Genomic DNA, 21,385 nt, shown 5'->3' on the forward strand with positions numbered 1-21,385 from the left:
AGTTGTACATGCCATGGCACTGAACCAATCAAACTCCTAAGCTTGTCATACTTTCCAGCCCGATAATTCCACATGTACCCTGTCTTAATTGAAAATTCTACACCTTTAGCCACCTCCCAAGTTAAGACCCTATGATCACTCTCACCGATTGGTGGCAATGTGGTCATATTTGTTACAGCCAAATCCTCAGATGTAATTACTAGGCCAAGCACTCTCTGACCCCTAGTATTTTCCATTACATGCTGTCGCAGATAGTTATCCCTTAATAACCGCATAAAATCCAGTTCCTTCCTCTCCCGTGTGTCCTCCCGTGTGTCCTCTCCTCACTCCAATCAATGCGACCATAGTTGAAATCTCCCATAATAATCACCCTCCTTCCACCCATTTCTTCTATTTGCTTGTGCATACTGTCACCACCATCTTTTCCATCACCTGGTCTATAGCAGCACCCAATTGTATATTTAGTTCTGCTAGCCACAATCTCACACCAAATGGCCTCAAATGTGCTCTTTTCTCTATCCTGCAATTCAACTTCTATTCTCCTTGGCTGGAGCTCATCAGCTATCATCAACAATACTCCTCCCTCCATTTTATTCTCTCTGTCATTCCTGAACACACTATACCCATCACATTCAATCCCACTAGTTATATCATCTACAGTCAGTCATGTTTCACTAATACTTTAACCTGTGGTCTGGAAGTGCCAACCATGGCCAAAAACTCTTCCTTCTTGTTCCTAATACTCCTAGTATTAGTGCACATGAATTTAAGACACCTCCCTTAGCCCCAACCCTACCTTGATGCCTTATATTAACTATCCCACTCAGATTTGTTGTCCTTATTTGCTCTGGCATATTATATTCATTCTTACATTCAACTGCCTCCATAAGGACTGTATCTCTACCCCCCCCCTTAACAAATCTAGTTTCCCTGAATTTGCACATCCACTACATTCAGCAACACTTTCTCAAGTCTTCTTACACCGTAACCATTCAAATGCAAGCCATCCATCTTATATAGATCCTTTCGCCCATCAAACTCACTCCACACATCCACAAATTCCACACCACTCGTCATACATAACCCATGCATAAAGTCATTCGCAATTATAGCCCTCCTTTTAAACATTTCACTGTCATACCGTGGCAAAAGACTAATCATTCTAACTCTCTCACTCTTTTCTTTTGCTACCTCAAACAATTCATTCAGGTCTTCTATCATTTCCATTTTATCTCCTTTCAAATCATTCGTACCTGCCACAACAATCATTTCTTTCACCCTTTCCTTTTGCTCTCTAATAGACTCAGTTACGTCCTTTATGGTCGCACCAGGTTGGTACGATTTTGTCAAATCCTCTACTAACACACCTCGTACTAACGAGTCTCCATACAGCACTCTATCCTTCATTTTGTTCATGCTCACATTCATACGTCTATTTTTCCTGTCATACCTTTTATTATTGGTTTGTTCATTCAGTCTACTTTTGTTCATGCACTCTAGCTGCTGTTTTGCTCTTTCTATCACACTATTCAACAACGCGATCTCACTCAATGCATCTATCTCATCTTTTTTGTTCTCTGAGAAACCATTTATACTATCATTCACACTTTCTACATTCACACTCTCACAATTTTCATGTACAACCTTGCCGTTTCTTGTCATATCGCTATTTCCTTCATTCTGAAGGTTGACAAAAATATCACACTCACGATCCGAAATACACTTCAATTCCTCATTCTCCCTACATTTTCTACACACATTCAATCCTTTATTATCATCTAACCACACTCCGACTGCACTCCGCAAAGCGTACATTTCACAGCTAGTACACTGACTCATTTCTTTTATGCTACCGTTCTTTGATAACGATGGCGAACCTTCATTACTGGCCGCCATTTTCCTTCGCACAGGTGCCATGCTTATTTGCAACGTGTTTTGTCAAATTATACGTTATAACACACCAAAAATAGACGCACTAAAATACGCAAGGCGAACAAAACAAAACTACACAATATTAAGTAATTTGTATCGATAACTGAAAATGATACTTATCTTATCTGGAGCTTGCATGAACACTACACATTACGAATTCATCTATCGGCGACTTCCCGACATAGATTATGTTATAAAACACTTTAGTACACTAACCACGCTAATAAAGCTCCAATAATATACCAAAATTACACACTTAAGTCCATTAAATTGAATCCAAAACATCAATAAATCAACAAAAAACACAAATCTTTCAGGAGCTCTCCGATAGCACGTCCGTTCACCAGCTAGCCTCGACACCCCGAAACCGGTAGTTTATTATAGTGAATTTGTTATAACATTGTTTGTAAGAGTCGAATGTATTAGCTATTTCCATATTATTATTATTCCTGACACCTCCAAGGAGTTCGAAGACCCATCGCGGGAGGACACTTACAACTGTCTTAACCACTACATCGAACCTCTACTACGAATCATCTCCATCAATGCCATCTACTACTCACCTCCACCACCACAACAACTAGTATTTTTTGTCTGTAAATTGCGTGTGTTCTGAATGGCTGATTTGTCTGTATGCAGGATGAAAAACTCGAGTGTCTGGGAGAAAAAACTCTGCTACCTCTGTATGAGATCGGCTAACTCACCTTCAATTGAAATCGTCCAGATAAAGATTCCTCCCATCACGACGAGAATTGAACTTAAGCCTATTCCAATCAAAGGGCGCAATATACTGTCGTTCTTCCAATTGCGCTACGGAGGCATAAATTATTTATTTATTTATTATTATATATATATTTATTATCTTCTTTTTTATAGCTAGAAAATTCAACTCATTTCCTAGATTCTCCATTGAGAATTCAGTTGATGCTTCACTGCAACTCTGTTATGTTCTCATAATTTTTCAACTGTTTGTCTTAAAGTAAAAATCTGACAATTCTTGTTTGGCCTGAGCCAACTTGTTTTTCACCATTATCCACTTTTCGAGTAACTTGCATAAATCTTACCAGAAACACTTAGTAATGAAATTTCTCTGTGCTCACATTATTTTATTTTCCTCTTTTAAATACTAGGAGAGCCGTACTTTAGTTATCTGGAATTTGACCTCTCAACTCAATCTTATGAATTAGGTGTGGATGGAAAACTTTTATACTTTGTCATTTGAGCATTTCTGCGTTTTTTATTTATTATTATTATTTTTTATTTTTAATGTTGATCCAATACATGAGAGGCAAGAAGAACCAACAAACCTGTTGTACATCAGTACTATATGTGAAGTGTAGGTAAGGGCTGACAAAGAAGAAATCTATTGACATTTTTCATGAGGAAGGCTGTTCCAGAGGATAGAAGTAGATGGAAAAAAGAGAGGAAGAGGAGAAGCAGTGTGTTTGCAGTTTTATTGAAAAAGGGATCTTGGGCAGCTGTTGCTCTTGTTTTAACATGTCCAGCTAGAGCTTGGGAAGACTTAATGTTTTGAGACTCATGGAGGCTGAGTATAGCCTAGATATCAAGTCTGAGTTCAAGTCTAAAAATTTACAATTATTTTATTTGATAAACTAAAAAATTTATTTTTGAAAATAATTCAATCATCAGTGGTTTTCATTTGTAAGTAAATTTTTATTAATGAAATAAATTTTAATTATACTGTTTTCCATAATCATAGTGTTTATTGATTGCACTCCATTTTTTTTTTTTTTTTTATAAATGAAACTACATTTTACTTAAATGCTGCATAAAAATTTAGAATGGAGGCCTTGGTTTTTCAGATCATTTCAAAACTAGGAAACAAATGCACCACAAATAAGCTAATCTTAATTAAATAAGCTAAACTTGTCACAATAAGCTAATCTTAAAACTGTTTAGCGATACTTAAGAAAGAATTATATGATGAAAACAAAACAATTTATTATAAAGCATTTGACCATAGTGATATGTGTATAAACCACTAAAAATTTTCCTTTTGTGTGCTCAAACATAGACAAAATTGCTGAAAGGTGTTAATTTTCTTTATTTCATTATAATAAATATATTATTTATATATTTAAAAAAAAAAAAAAAAATCAGCTAACGCCTTTTTATTCCCGTATACGGGAGTAGGCGAGGCCATTTAGCCCTATCTAACTTTTGGAGACTGAGTGGGCAGTTCAATCTCCACTGGTACCAATCGGAGATAGATGGCCCAAGGCTATCACTAATTAACCGGTACACAGTGAAGAGAGACGGCTCAAATGTGCCGCCATCTCGTGGTCCCTAACCTTAACACAATATATTTAATGTCTGAAAATAATGTGGGTTCTGCGGTCGATTTTCTTGAGTTTACGGGACGAAAAACCCGAGTTTCCGGGAGGAAAAACCCGCTTGCCCATGCCAGAGATCGACTAACTCGGGAACCGGTCGAAAAAAGGCTTAGAAAAATTTCCTCTAGTCGGCGACTAGATTTGAACCACCAAACCCTTTCTTCGTGCGGTCAAGCGCTGTAGAGTGCAAACGCCACTTCTACTGAGCTACACAGGCTCCCTTTATATATTTATTATAATGAAAGTTTAGCAATTATTGTAATTTATTTTTATAACATTTTTAGTCTTCAAATATTTAAAAAAAAAAAAATGAAGTTTATATATATATATATATATTTATGAAGAATTGTATGACTGGAACCGAGATTTAAGTAAAAAGGTTTTAATATAAAAACACTACTAGTTTCGGCCTGTAACAGCCTTCATCAGGTGACATTATAAAAGAAAGAAAAAACACTAAACACTGAAGGTTAAAAGACTATGAACAACATGGAGAGTCTCTATACATAATTAGCATGAATACGTCGTAGTTGTATTTAAAGCTGTTCTTTCGTTTGTTGCATTGTTGGGAGAGCGCATGCTTGCAGCATCCCGTGAATGCCAGTACATGATTACAGCTGAATGACTATCTGGGAGGTTGTAGCTCAAGTTATTATTTAGATGAACAGGATTGAAGATGATTTCTCTAGATTCCACAATTTTTCTCTCTAGTTCATCATTGCAACAGAAGATGTTAGTATATTTTTCCCAGCAGACTTTGACTTTGGTTTTCATCATTAGGATTAGCTGAGAAAAGGATATGACTTGATAATGCTCGCTGTCTCTTGTAAGTAATGTCCCTCATGTGTTCTTCCATATGCAATTCGACAGATTTGTCTGTCTGTCCAAAATAAGGAATATCACAATCACACAATATTTTATATACACCAGAGTATTTGAGTTGATGATGACAAGGTTTTGGGTGGCTTATTAAGAAACTGATCTTTGGAAGTGGAGTGAACAAGGTTCTGATATTGTATTTTCTTAGAACTTTTGCTAATATATGGGAAACTGTACTTATGTAAGGAATAGATATATTGCTTTTGAATCTATTTGTTTCTTTTGAGTGATGTCTAGGAGGATTAAGAAGGAATTTTTCAATGATTCTCTTGGAATATCCATTAACTTCGAAAGAAGTTTTCAGATGGTTTATTTCTGTAAGAAGTTCATTTGGGTCATACAGGAGAGAATGGGCTCTATGTCCCAAGGTGGAAATTATTCCAAGCATATGAGGAGGGAAATGATGGGACTATGCAGATATCTGTTGGTATGTGTGGGCTTTCTATATATCGATATTTTGAGTTTACCAGAAGAGCGAGTCAGTTTGACATCAAGAAAAGGCAAGGAATTATCCGTTTCAAGCGTGGCAGTAAACTTAATACTTTGATGTCGGCTATTGAGATGTTTGAGGAAAACCATAAGGGATTCATGTCCATGGCTCCAAATAATGAAGACATCATCTACATAGCGTTTCCAAACTTTAGGTGTTAAAATAAAGGAAGAGATAATATATACAAACAAAACATGGACTGGCTATGGGTAATCCTTTATCCCCTGTACTCGCAAATATTTACTTAGAGGATTTTGAAACCAAGGCTATCTCTTCTTAGAAAATCTACTAACATCTTTCGTTGCAATGTTGAACTAGAGAGAAAAATTGTGGAATCTAGAGAAATCATCTTCAATCCTGTTCATCTAAATAACTTGAGCCACAACCTCCCAGATAGTCATTCAGCTGTAATCATGTACTGGCGTTCACGTGATGCTGCAAGCACGCACTCTCTCCCAACAATGCAACAAACGAAAGAACAGCTTTAAATACAACTACAACATTTTCATGCTAATTATGTATAGAGACTCTCTATGTTGTTCATAGTCTTTTAACCTTCAGTGTTTAGTGTTTTTTCTTTTTTCTTTCTTTTATAATGTCACCTGATGAAGGCTGTTATAGGCCGAAACTAGTAGTGTTTTTATATTAAAACCTTTTTAATTAAATCTCGGTTCTAGTTCTTCATAAAAATATGTATGTTAATCGAGTTAATGATCATTCTTTCATATATATATATATATATATATATATATATATATATATATATATATATATATACATACACAGCATGTAAACTGAAAGAATAAAAATTGTAGCTACCAACTGCCATCTCACATGTGACACACATATATACTTCATTTTGTTAACTTAAATTTTAAATGTCAGTAAAACAAATTTAATATAAATTTTAAATAATGTTAGTCCCGAGCAATAAACTTTTTTAAATTGTTAATTGTGAATGTATTGAAATATAAAAAGTGAAATAAGTGTAAATATTTTCTAAATCCAAATTCAATATTATGTGTATTAGAATTGTTTAATAATAAACAGAGCATTATTAGTTAAAATAAATGACAAGTACAAGTAGTAAACATTTATTTATTTTTTTTTTTTTTTTCGATTCTTATTATATACAGAATTTGGACTCATTGAGTTTTAGACAAAGTTGGTCTAAAACTCAATAGGTGCCATAGGTTGGCCATCCCTGCCATAAAGCATCAAAGCTATGTGAAGAAAGCTCTTGTGTGAGAGATAAGGTGGAATTGACTTTTGCTAGGATTAAAACTGATAAGCTTATGAGAGAAGTTGATATTTAAGAGTTTAATAAAAGGTATGTTATAGAAGCTTAATTGTTTGCATAGAACAAGGTTTATCAAATTGTAGAGTGGGGTGCAGAGTATTGTATTCCTTATTAATAACACCTTGTTAAACTGTCATTTCTTTTTAAATAAAGTTTCACATGAAGCCTTTTTTGTTTAGAATATAATATCAATTGTTTACAATTATTAAATAAGTAATTGCTCAGCTATAAATGTGTTAATGGGAACAGAATGGTTGATCTCTTCAAAATGTATTTAGACAGCTGACATAGATAATTTTCCCATTTGCATTTTTAATTTTAGCAGTGTAGGAAACTTCTTGGTATGATGTTAGACAAAAAAAATGCTGAAATGAACTCCATGTTACTTTGATTGTTCATCTGTAATTTGTCTAATTCCATGTAAGTTTCTAATTCATGTTTTTATGTGACTCCCACTCATGAAAGGCTTCTATAAACCTAAAGTACATTCATACTGTGGATGGACTAAGAATTTTTTAATAAATTTTTAATAATTTTATATATTTTTTGTATTTTTTTCATTTATTTTTTTACATAGTCTGTAAACTCTGCTCTAGAGATCAAACCTGAAACTTGTCTGGCATGAGATCATCACCTCCAGTAAGCATAAGCAGGATGGTGGTCTCACACCTGACGATGAAATTCATCTCCCACCTAAAGACAATCACAAACATTCATGCCCACAGCAGGATTCAAACCTGCATGCAACCTGTTGGTTGGAAAGCTGATACACTAACCAACAGGTTTGAATTGGCCAACCAATTCAAAACCGAGCTAGCAGTGTGTTAGTAATAACTGTGCTGCTTACAGCTGCAAGATGGTAGGTCTTGCAGTTGTAATTATATATGATACTTAGATCTACACCAGATCTAAATATCATAATCTTGTAACTGATACAAGATCTACAGTCTCATCACAGCTGTAAATAGTACTGATTATGAATACCTGTAATTGGAAGCAGTAATAAATTATGCAAAATTAGACAAATAAATAACAGATAAATTACTATAAGTAATTGTGTATGTGCACATGCATTCTCAGAGTAACTTGCACAATATCTGGCCATTTAATCAGCATCTAGCTCATGCCTACAAACTGGTCACTTGAGATATGCTAGCTGCATGTAATTAGTCATTAAAGTTGGATAACTTGTATAGTAAGAACTGGATGTTGAGCTTCTGTGGACTAGCTAAATATCATATGACTTAAAATATATGCCTTAATTTATCTCTGTAACATAATAATAATGTCAACATTTAGTTGGAAAGATCTAGGTTCAAATTCCCCTTCACAGAAACCCTGGGTTTCTGTGTTCAAACAGGTGAACATAAGGAGTTCAAATAGGTGAACCATGTTTGAACTCCTCCCTTTGCAAAATAGACAAATTTAGAGACTAGTTAGAGATTGCATACATTGATGGATATAACAGACTCTGAAGATATAATTACTTCTCTGTAACTACTCCACACACATTTTATAAATCATCTTTTAAATTAGATTTATAAGAAGCAGAGTTACTTGGCCATAATGGTTCATTAGGCCTGACATGTAAAGGAAGATAGGATAAAGATTACCTTGTTAATATTTTCATGTTATGCATTTAAAAAATTGCCATAAGGTTTACTTACACAGCGCTGGGTATTGATGATTTCATGAATGTTGAAATGAGTTTGACTATTCAGAATCAGACTACTGTCAATACTTAGTGATTGAGAAGCCCATTTGCTATCTGCACCAGAATCTTTTGATTCAGAACTTTCACAGTTTTCTAATACTATTTTTAGGTGCATTTTATTAGTAAACTTAACCTAAAGTAAATTGAATCCGTTTAAATTATTAATAGCTTTATTTTTACTCTCTAGAGAACTAGGAGCCAAATTGGAACTGTTGACTGCAGCAAAATTAAAAGAAAAATTTCCATGGATTAATACAGATGGTGTAGCTATGGGATCACATGGTAAGAATGTGCTCAGAAAGAGAAAATTGAAAATAACTATTATGAAAGAATTTACTAACACGGAATGTTAGTAGATCATGATAGTTACCGTATTTGCCGGCGTATGAGACACACACCCTTTTTTGTACACATTTTTTAGGAAAAAAAACTTTATCACTGAATAGTATAATGAATTTATAGTAATAAGTAGGTCTACTTTCAACAAATACCTAATCTAACTAGGAAAAGAGTACCCACCTTTCCTTTTAATCTTCTTCGTCAAAACCCAGAAATTCATCTCCAGAGCTAAATGAAGAGACACTTGAAACCTCTTCAAAATCAGAATCTTAGTCCTCATATAACAAATTGCCCTCTGTACCATCCAGTGCATTATTAATGCCACACTTCTTAAATGACTTAACCATTGTCTCAGTTTTCACAGTATCCCATGAAGCTTTGACCCACTCACAAACTTGCGAAATGCTAGGCCTCTTCGTTCTTCATGATGGCATAACCTCAAAATCTGAAGACTGCATCCAGCTGTTCCACTTCTCCTTCATAAATCCTTTAAATAGTTTATTAATACAGACATCTAAAGGTTGAAGTTGACTAGTCAGACCTCCTGGAATTACAGCTAACTGAGTTTTCAATTCCTTGAGTTTATTTTTAACATTTTCTGTTCTGTGAGAATGAAACTGATCCCATACTAGCAGTGCAGGCTTCTTCAACAGTTTGCCAGGGCGCCTAGACCAAATTTTATCTATCCATAACTTTATTCCTCCTCCATCCATCCTGCCTTTTGCGTGAACATGTACAAACACTCCTTTAAGCAGTTTTCCTTTTAAAAATCAATAGCGGCGGCAATTTTGTTGAAAATTTCCAGAAATGAAAGTAATAAAAAAACTGAGTATTGCCGTATAAGACGCACCTTGATTTTCAGACCTATTTTCAAAGGAAAAAAGCGCGTCTTATACGCCGTCAAATGCAGTATTTGCTATTACTATATTGGATTTACTGGTTGAATGAATGAATGAAAAACAGCCTGTAACTTTCCCATTGCAGGAGGGATTTACTGATTATGTGCAGTTAACTTTCATTATAGGGAATTCTCATAAGAAGATGATGTGTATTGGGATTTTTCATACACTATAACATATAAATTGGCCAAAGAACATAACAGAGTTTATAGCCATAATATACTCTCTCTCTCTTCATAGCCTTAGTTGCTTTCCAAATCTAAGCAAGTAATTAATCAGCTGGTCACCATATAGAACACTGCTATAATAGTCTTCTACGTTCACTATAATATTACAAAAAAGTCTTATCCCGAATCTTGCAGTACTAATACTGTTTAATATTAGTGTTACTTCCAGACTTCCATGGTGTTGCCTGAAGAATCATTGCAGGAGGCTGAAAACTTACTACAATAACTATCATATTTTGACATGAAGACATTCATTGTTGGAGCACTCACTACCTCACCCCTCCATGTAAAAAGTCTCCTTTTCATTTTTCTTACATATGCTAGTTTCTTCTTGCGCTATACACATCACCTTCTTAGTCTGCACCTTATACTCGTGCTGCTGAAGGTACCCTGTTCTTTATATCTCCTCCATAGCATCTTCTTAGAATGCTCTTGTATAATTCCATGATTCATCCATTTCACTCCTACTTTATTCTATCTTCCTAACTTTAGGAAGATAAAATAAAAATCTGACATTACTTATGGCATTGCCATAAGTAATGTCAGATTGTATTCCTAAGATTTAGACCCAGGCACTGCTGATTTTTCTCTCTCTTGATCAAGCCACTGCACATTGTCCATTTCTTTTCTTAATTTATCATAGTTGCCTGCTATGTAATTCTACACCTCTCTTTAGTTATATGAAGTTTGTATCTGCCCAGTCACTTATCACTGCATAAGATGATATTAAATCCAGTGATTGTATCGCATTGTGCTGCTTTAACTATATGTTGCATAAATAATTCGTTCCTAATTAGCTTAAGGAATTCAGTCTTTTAAAGTCACCCATTATTATCACTTCAACTAATTTCATCTGTCTGAACATTTCAGAATCATTTCCTCTCTACATTTCTCTGACTTGTAGCAGCATTCCCACTAAATAATCTAAAATTCATGGTTACCTAAACCACACATCAGATGGCATAAGAGCCATTATGACTAATACTAAGTTCCACATTGAGGGGGAAACAGAATCATTTCCTCTCTACATTTCTCTGACTTGTAGCAGCATTCCCACTAAATAATCTAAAATTCATGGTTACCTAAACCACACATCAGATGGCATAAGAGCCATTATGACTAATACTAAGTTCCACATCGAGGGGGAAACAACTTCTGAAATCATAACTAATACCTCACCCCTATTTTATCCTTTCTATTATTTGGAAAAATTCTATAACCACATTCTATTCTCATGTATATATCATCCTTCATTAACTATATCTCTCATTGACACTGATGATTTGTGGACTCTTTATCTAGGCCACAAACTCTGCATCCTTGTTCTTAATACACCTTGCAAATGAAAATTCACTATGTAAGCTATTCCTTGGGTACTGTGTTCACCATAGAGAGTTGACTGACCCTCCCCCCTTTTTTTATTCAGAGAAAACTTAAAAACATTTTTTGTTCCTTTCAATATTTGTTTTCTTTTACTGTGTCTGTATTTCACTGCATTTTATTTATATGTATACTGGATATTTAATTTAAATATATCTAAATATAAGAGAATGAAGTATTCCATATGTATCAGTTATGTTTTCAAATGTTTTGCATATTAATTAAAAAAAATTTATTTAATGCATTTACAAATCTCATTAAGCTATTTACAACTTGGTTACTTCACATAAAATTTAAAATCAATTATGTTTATTATAAAACATCTTTAAAATTATTAGTATTAAGATTTTATTTCAGGGGTGTTTAAGGGTCAAAGCTGTATAATTGAGAGGAGACCTCCACATAGCCTTTAAAGGAATGCAGAGAACCGACCAGGGCTTCTGTCCTCATGTCCAATCCTCACCTTCTCGTGGTGCACCCTGTTGGGTATCTACTTGGATACCGAACGAACGAGGATGGGCTGGCAATTTGGGATTTAGCCGACCAAATTGTATTCTTATTGGTTAAACCAAAATAAAAAATGATGGTATGACATGATAACATTTCATGCCGGCTGGGGCATCGCCTGGTTAAAGAAGGCCCCCGTTGTTTTTGTCAGGGAACAGGGCAAACAGCGAAAAGTCAGCTACTGGAACAAATCTGAAAACAAACCCCAACTCAACATCACCAGAGTTAAAGAACGTTATTATCAACATAATAACGATCTTTAACTGAATGGCAAAGAAATGGAGCTAGCTGAGGAATTAGATAAGTACCAGATCGACATAATAGGGGTGACTGAAACAAAAAAGACAAAAACTGGTGAGATCTTTCTGAGCAATAAATACAAAATGTTATATTCAGGCAATGACAATCAAGGAAAAGGAGGAGTAGCCATAGTATTCAACACAAAATACGAGGGGCTAATCTTCTTGAATGTCAGTCAGTCTCAAGTAGAGTAATGTGGGCAAATATGAGAATGGAGAACTGGACAATGAGACTTATTTGTGCCTATGGTCCCACAGAAGGTTCTACTAAGGTAGAAGTGGAGGAATTTTTTTGAGGCTTTAGAAAAAGCAACTGACACAATGTAAAAGGAAAAGTTGGTCTTTGTTGGGGATCAAAATAGCAGAGTAGGAAATGATTGTGAGATATACAAAAATATTTTGGGAAAATTTGGAGAAAAGAGCAAACTAATAATAATGGCAAATAACTGTTGGATTTCTGCTCAGGACATGGACTGGTTATTACTAACACCATGTTCCGACATAAAAATGTGCACAAATTCACATGGAGAGAAGAGGCTAGGAATAAGAAAAGTCTCATTGACTATGTTATTGTTGATAGTGATGTTTTCTCCCTGATGAAGGACCCAGAGTATACAGAGGATTTGAAATTGGAAGCGATCACTATTTAGTCTTGAGCAGGATAAAATTGAATTTCATATAGAAAAGAATAACATATAAGAAAGTTTTAATGCGAATAAAAGTTGAGCAGCTCTCAGATGTGAACTGCAGACTAAAATACACAAAGATTATTGAAGAAAAAATGAAAGAGTTTGAGTACAGGAATCAAACCTTGGAGATTCAGTGGCAAACTCTGAAGAAAACATTGATTGATTCTGCCAGAGAGGCATGTGGTGAGGTTGTCTACAAGGATAAAAAAATCAGAACTCCCTGGTGGACACAGGAAGTTAAAGAGGCAGTGAGGGTAAAGAAGAAAGCATATCAAAAGTTCCTGTAAAATAAGTCAGCTTGTGCTCTTGGAGAATACAGAGACAAATGCAAGAATGCTAAACACTGTGTAAAACTAGCTAAACATGAGTCATGGGAGGACTTTGGCAAGAATATAAAAAATAAATATCAAGAAGGTGGCAAAATATTCTGGTGTTGAAGAAGCTTAGGAATGGAGGAAAGAGTGCTATAAAAGGAGTTAGAAATGATAAAGGTGACATGAAAACTGGAGAAAAAGATATCCTTGAAGTATGGAGTAATTACTTTGAAAAACTGCTAAATGAAACAGGCAGTTGTGACAGCACAGTGGTAAAAAACACTGACCAGGCATGCAGTCAGGAATACATATCCATACTTGAAGTAGAAAAAGCCATCAAAGGCTTGAAATGCGGAAAGGCAGCAGGAGTAGATGATATTCGACCAGAAATGCTGAAGTATGGTGGTATAAGAGTCTTACAGTAGCTGCACTGCATAGTTCAGAAAGCCTGGACAGAGGGAGGAATTCCTGATGATTGGAGTAGTGCTCTCATAGTACCCATATATAAAAAGGGAAATAAAACTGCATGTGAGAATTGCAGAGGTATTTCCCTACCGAGTGTTCCTGGCAAGATCTATGCAAGTATACTTGAGAAACGGTTCAGAAGAATTGTGGAAGAAAAGCTTGGTGAAGAACAAGCTGGATTCAGGTCAAATAGAGGCTGTCAGGATCAGATCTTCACTTTTTGACAAATAGTTGAGAAAGCATGGTAATATAACAAAGATCTGTATTTAAGTTTTGTCAATTTGGAAAAGGCATATGACAAGGTGCCAGGAGAGAAGCTATTCAATACACTACAGTTATATGGTGTCAATGGGGCATTATATCAAGCAATACTTAGTCTTTATTTGAGTTGCAAGTCAGCAGTTAGAATTGAAGGAAGTACAGGAAGATTATTTAATGTTAAATCTGGTGTGAGACAAGGATGTACATTATCCCCTCTGTTATTCATTATCTATATGGATCACATTATGCAGGAAAGTGGTATTAAACATGATATCAAAATTGGAGAAGTTAACGTCAGCTCTTTGCTTTATGCGGATGATGTTATACTTCTAAATAAATCCGCTACAAGTCTGCAGGATTCTCTGACTAAATTGAGTAACTTTTGTAATAGATATGGTATGAAGGTCAGCAATAAAAAGACAATGAAAATAGGCAGAATCATTGAAAATGTTAACTGTGTTGTGAATGGAGAACCTGTGGAACAAGTGAAACATTTCAGCTACTTAGGCACGATTTTTACTGAAGATGGTAAATTAAATATAGAAATAGACAACAGAATCAGCAAAGCTGGTATGGTAGGAAGTCAATTGAATAAATTCATATGGAATAAGAGAGAAATTAGTCGGAACACTAAATTAGCTGTATACAAGACAGTGTTCAAACCAATTTTAACTTATGGATCTGAGAGCTGGGTCAGAAGTAAAACACTTGACCAAAGACTAGAGACCGCAGATATGAGAGTCCTGAGAAAGATTAGAGTCATGAACAGATGGCATCAATGGCAATATCATATTAAAAACGAGGATATTAGGAAAGAACTTGACATTGTCAGCATCCAGGAATGCGTTAGCAGAGCTAATCTCAGATGGTATGGTCACTTAAATAGAATGGGAGAGGAAAGATTAGCAAAACAAGTGTTCTCTGCCAGGTTGGCATCAAAACGACCCAGAGGAAGACCAAGATATAGGTGGATTGATATGGTACAAAGTGCCTTATACGATAGAAATATAAGAACTGATAATGTTGGAGTCTTGACAAGTAACAGACTGATTTGGAAGAAAATTGTAGATAGGAAGTTAGTAATGATGTAATTTTTTTCATGTAGTACTATCATATCCTGTACACCCCTTGAGGGTACATGGCAGGAATTTGATGATGAAGATTTTATTTCATTCATAATAGCACTTCACAGTATAAAAAAGATCAAGAGAGGAAATATAAATTAATTTATCGAACTTTCTAATATTTTTTGGTTTTCCATCTCCACATCTTCAGAGCACAAATTATAACTGTGACACAGGCATTAAACTAAATCATTAGAAACAATTCAAGCTGTAACTAACATGGCATCCCTATGGGCCAGATAACCATAAAGTTGATTTGTTGAAGTTAGGCTATCTGGTCTCAGAATGATGTCTCCCAGATCTCTTGTAAATTAATGCAGCCATACTTGTTGAGGTTAGGATAGTGTTTCATAGTAGATGATTTTAAAAATAGTCTTTCAGACCTGCAGTGACTTCTGTGTAATTCCAGTGTCTGACTCCATTTAATCCTATATGAGGAGTATCCAAAGCATGGTCTGCTCATCCTGACTTGCCACAAAAATGATCATGGATGCAATTTTTGTGTTCTTCAAGGTGAATGTTAACTGACCTAACAATCTGCTCAAAGTAGGCCAAATGGCAGGTGCAAGGAACTTTATACACTCCGGGATATGCAAGAGAATGAAGTGGATCTTTAGGAGAGCAGATGAAGATGGCTAGTTTCTTGAGTGGTTTAAAAGTGGTATGGAGATCATATTTGTAGAGAACATTAGATATCTTTTCTGATGTGTCCTTAATATGTGGGATGGGGATAGTTTTACTGTGATCCCGTGTGTGTTGGTTGCAGAAGGGATGGGGAGTGCATGTAGTATGTTATCTATTTTATACAGGCTGTATAATGTTGTTGCAAACAGACTAAAGGTTCCTGTGGTCAGTTTCAAGGGCTGTGTCATTTGAACAAATACTGTGGGTGTTGGTTTTGATTGTTTATGTAAATACCTTCCTGTGTTTCTGTAAATGAAAAAGGATAAGGCATCAGGAAGCCTTGTCACTAGTGTATCTAGAAAGGGGAGACAATTGTTATTTAGCAAGATAGTTGGATACATTATTAGCATATCTCAACAGCCAGCATCCTAAAATAAACTTCACCATATAAAAAGAAAGTAACATAGAATGGGACAATTGAAAGTTGGAATACGTTCATGAATTCTGGATTCCTTAAGGCATAAAAATTTTATCTTTCTCCTCTGATGTTAATACTTTCTGCTTCTGGAATTTGAGCGAATTTGAGAATATAAATACTAAAGGGTTTTGTATTCTCCAGTTCATTTTTCCTTTTTCTGGACATTGTTGAGGGCATAAATATGTACTACACCATAATAATAATAATAAATAATTTTAAACTAAATTGACAATAAATGAAGAGCAAAACAAGTTAAAACAGTTCACTTTAACCATGGCTTTCCCTCTCCACCTGTGCAGTGATCTTGGCACAACAATCAGTGATGGGTTTGTTTAAAATGCAAACGTGTGCAAAATCTTGTGATGTAAATCTCAATTATTGGATAAAAAAACAAACCATGTTGATTGTTATTAGAAATTATTAATACTAATTAAGATGTTTTTTCTTAGTTATGGTAGAAAAATATTCATCCCAATCACTTCTCTTCATCTGGCCTTTCATGTGTTCGTAATGAAAAATTTTAATCACTTGTATGCCAGGGTCATAAAGCAACCAGTCATGAATCAGTATCTACTGTATGTATATATATATATTTAGCCACCTTTGTCACAAGTAACTTGTATATGTCACTTCTGAATGGTACATACCAAGTCAATTCATAGAAAAAGTAGCTTAAGCTCCCACTAAAATTTTTTTTTGTTGTTGGTTTTCAGAATATGATATTTAGTTTTCTTTACTGAACACATTTACACAAACTTTTCATTAAATAGAAATAATAAATTAATTAAATTAATATTAATTTAATCCATCTTAATAAATTAATATTAAATTAATTAATTAATAAATTAATGCTTACTAATTTTTAGAGTTTTACACATATTCTGTAAGTATTAAACTACTTGTTTGAACTTTCTTTGTTCTCTTTAAAAATGCTCCTTATTAAACATCTTCACCATATTTCTTGTAAACAGTTGCATCATATTTCTGAGAAGCTACAAATCAATGGAAGTGTCAGCCAAGTGCACATCCTAATTGCTATTTATATAATTTTTTACTCTTTCACTTTTTATTTATTATGATCAAATTCCTGATATGTACTCTCAGGGAGTGTACAGGATACTATGATAAGTTTACATTATTACTAACTTTCTATTTTCCCTCTATAATGAGTGAAATGGATTGCCAGAAGTAGTTGAGCTCCCTGACAGAGAGTGAGTGACTGAATGAGTTTCAGGAGAAGTATGGTAAGTATTATCTGTATGAAGGTCAGTGTGGAATCTCTTGCAATGAATCTTCTGAATCCATTGAAGAAACTTGTATAATAATAATAATTCCTCTACTTTAGTTTGGTTTGTCATTAAGTGCACCAATATCTTTCTTTCAAGAAACGTTTTATGATTGCAGCTTTCTTCCAAATAAGGACATTACCTTTGCCTGGTTCAATGCTAGTTATTTGCTTATTGATAACTGGAGTTAAGAAAAAAAAAAAAGTGCAGTATTGACATAGATAACCTAGTACATAAATACAAAGCAGTTGCTTTTTTGCTTGCCATTATGCTTTATTCGTATGTTATTTTTTATGCATGAGAATAGCTCAAAACACTTGTGGGTTTTTCACTGTCATAAAGAATTCAGTTATTAAAAGCAGCTTTTCAGGAATATCTGAATAGGATAAATAGAAATCTCAGATTCTGTTAATCTTTTTTCAACAACTAGTTAATACAGAATAAAATAGACATTGATGAAATTGTACCCCCCCTTTTTTTTTTTAATCAATGAACTTGTTATGCCTAATGTTTTTAAAATTTTTTTTTAATAGACTTAATTAACTTTGATCTGGGGAGGTTTTCTTCTGACCAGGCCTTCTGAATTTATGCAGTATAGCTACTGTCAAGTGGCCACTCTGTATATTCAGAAGGCCCATCTGATCAGAAAGGTCAAATTCTAGATATTTGGAGTAGATCTCAAATAACGAATTAATATCTATAAAAAGGGGAAATAAAATGAACGAGAATTACCTAGAAATTTATCTGAGTTCTTCAGATTTGATTTATGCAAGCATACTTAAGAAGACACTAGGAAAAATTACTGAAGAGAACTGTGAAGAAGAACAAATGCATGTTGTCTGGATCAGATTTTCACTTTAACACAAATAGGTGAGAAATATGAGAATATAACTGATGTGTATTTAAGTTTTGTAGATCTGGAAAAGGCATATGACAAGATGCCAAGAGAAAAGCTGTTCAGATTGTTACAATTGTTTCTGGTGGATGGGACAATATATTGAGCAATACCCATCTATATTTTAGTCGTAAATCAGCATTTATATTTGAAGGAGGTATGTAGGAAGATGGTTTGATGTAAAATCTGGTGCAAATAAGAGTGCGAATTATCTTCACCATTATTCATCACCTATATGAATTGCATTATAAAGGAAATGGCATTAGGCCTGATATCAAAATTTGAGATATTAATCTTGAGCTCTTGGCTTTATGCAAATAGCCTTAAATAAATCCAGCAGAAGTCTGAAGGATTTCCCAAGTAAATTGAATAACTGCTGTTGATAAATTTGGTATGAATATCAGCAATAAAAAGATGACAACAACTATGAAAATAAGCAGAAACATTGTGAAAACGTCAGCATCCTGAATGTTGAAGTCAGGCTAGCTGACTTCAACTGCAGAACACATAAAAACATTTCAGCTGTTTAGGCACAATATTTAGTGAAAGTGGCAAATGAAATATGAAAATAGACAACAGAATTAGGAAAGTTGGTATATAGGAAGTCAACTGAATAAATTTATATGGAATAGGAGAGAAATCAGTCAAAACCACTAAACTTAATTGTATATAAGACAATGTTCAAACCAATTTTAATGTATGGATCTGAGAGTTGGGGTAGAAATAAAACACTTGATCAAAGACTTGAGTTGACAAATGAAAGCTGTTGCAAAGATTAGGTGAGTGGGCAGAAGGCATCAATGGCAGAATCATATTAAAAATGAGAATATTAGGAAAGAACTTGACAGTGTTAGCATTAGGAATATGTGAGCAGAGCTATTCTGATGTGATATGGTCACTTAACAGAATGAGAAAGGAAAGGTTGGCAAAACAAGTGTTTATTGCTGTGATGGCAGAAAAAATGCCCAGAGGAAGACCAAGATATGGGTAGATGGATAAGTCTTCTTTGACATTTCTAAGAAAATTGAAATATAAAATTTGATGGCATTGGAGTCTTGAAACAGAGTTTGAAAGAAAATTGTTGATATGAAGTAATAAGATATTAAGTAATAAGTGATATTTTCATGTAATACTGTCATGGTGTTCTGTACAACTCTCGAAGATATTAAGTAATAAGTGATATTTTCATGTAATACTGTCATGGTGTTCTGTACAACTCTCGACGATACAAATTAATAATTTGATAATGAACATGACAAATTTCAGTTATTCTTTTGATTCATTTTGGGACTATCTTTGAAAAGTTAGTATTACCTTTTTTTGTTGAGTAGAACACTGTTTGCAAGTTCAAAAATTTAGGAACTGTTTTGTTTTTTTGTATTCAGGTCTTGAAAATGAAGGTTGGTTTGATCCATGGGCATTATTGACAGCTTTTAGAAATAAAGCTATATCTTTAGGAGCAAAGTACATAAATTCTGAAGTACAAGATTTTGAGCTTAGAGTAAAACATCGATCATCGCTTTCTTCTCATCCTCATAAGACTGTTAATCATCTTTTGGTAAGTTTATAGTTGTTTTTCCTCCAGTTAGATTTTTGGAATTGCTTGGCATTTCTTATTTATTTTTTAAAATATAGGAATCATGGGGCAGAGTTACTGGAGATCTGCAATACTCATTATTATTGCAGATTTTATCCATTGTATCCGTCATCTAATTTGGTATATAACTTCCTTTTACTGCAGGTTTAAACACTGATAGCTTTTTTACTACCTCTTGCAATGATCCAAACCACAGCTTGCAGATTTTGTTCAAATCAACATCCAATTTAGTAAACCACCTTCTCTTAAATCACCATAAATCTTTTACTGTTCCTACTAAATCCAGGTGAAATACATCTGCAGATTTTATCTAAAGAGCTATGATTTATATATCCAATATATATACCCTCTCATATCTTAAAACATTGTAAGAGTTTCTCTGGCTATCTCTCTCTATAAAACCCACCTCAAAGTTTTGTGGATGCTATTTAAATGCAGAATCTATATGCTTTCTGCTTTTTCAAAATTTGTTATTTGCAATGCTCTTTTATAATGTCAAAAAACTTTCAGAAGTAAAAGAAATAAAAACAAAAAACATTTATCTGACAATGTAAATTTAAATGTCATTTTTAAATAATGTTAAATCAAAATATCATTAGATATGGCATATCAACCTTTTTAATATCATTTTCATATATATATATACTGGCTTAAACAAACAAAAAATGATGGCACAACATGACAGAATATCATGCCGGCTGGGTTGTTGCCCGGATAAACAAGGCTCCCGTTGTTTTTGCCAGGAACCAGCGCAAACAGCGAAAAGTCAGCTACTAGAACAAATCCGAAAACACACCCCAACTCAACATCACCAGAGTTAAAGATTGGTACTATCAACATAAGAAGCCTGAATGGCAAAGAAATGGAGCTGGCTGAGGAATTAGATAAGTACTAGATCGACATAATAGGGGTGACTGAAACAAAAAAGACAAACAGGATAGATCTTTCTGAGCTATAAATACAAAGTGTTATATTCAGACAATGACAATCAAGGAAAAGAAGGAGTAGCCATAGTATTCAACACAAAATAGGAGGCTAATCTTCTTGAATGGCAGTCAGTCTCAAGTAGAGTAATGTGTGCAAATATCAGAATGGGGAACTGGACAATAAGACTTATTTGTGCCAATGGTCCCACAGAAAGTTCTACTAAGATAGAAGTGGAGGAATTTTATGAGGCTTTAGAAAAAGCAACTGACACAATGAAAAAGGAAAAGTTGGTCCTTGTTGGGGATCTTAATAGCAGAGAAGGAAATGATTGTGAGACATACAGAAATATTTTGGGAAAATTTGGAGTAAAGAGCAAAGCTAATAATATTGGTAAATATCTGTTGG

The 21,385-nt window shown here is 34.3% G+C and overlaps 1 protein-coding gene across 1 annotated transcript in view; it reads left to right on the plus strand.

Annotated features, from left to right (window-relative positions):
• LOC150098382 (FAD-dependent oxidoreductase domain-containing protein 1-like) overlaps positions 1-21,385 on the plus strand; it is a 112,432-nt gene that overhangs the window by 25,415 nt on the left and 65,632 nt on the right. The window contains exons 4-5 of the mRNA XM_090405122.1: positions 8,857-8,951; positions 19,842-20,014. Of these exons, the coding sequence (XP_090261248.1) occupies positions 8,857-8,951; positions 19,842-20,014 (268 nt within the window). The remainder of the gene's footprint in view (positions 1-8,856; positions 8,952-19,841; positions 20,015-21,385) is intronic.

The sequence above is a fragment of the Typopeltis vanoorti genome, chromosome 15, assembly GCF_054136105.1.
Source record: "Typopeltis vanoorti isolate ZY-2024b chromosome 15, IOZ_Tvanoo_1.0, whole genome shotgun sequence".
Taxonomy (NCBI): domain Eukaryota; kingdom Metazoa; phylum Arthropoda; class Arachnida; order Uropygi; family Thelyphonidae; genus Typopeltis; species Typopeltis vanoorti.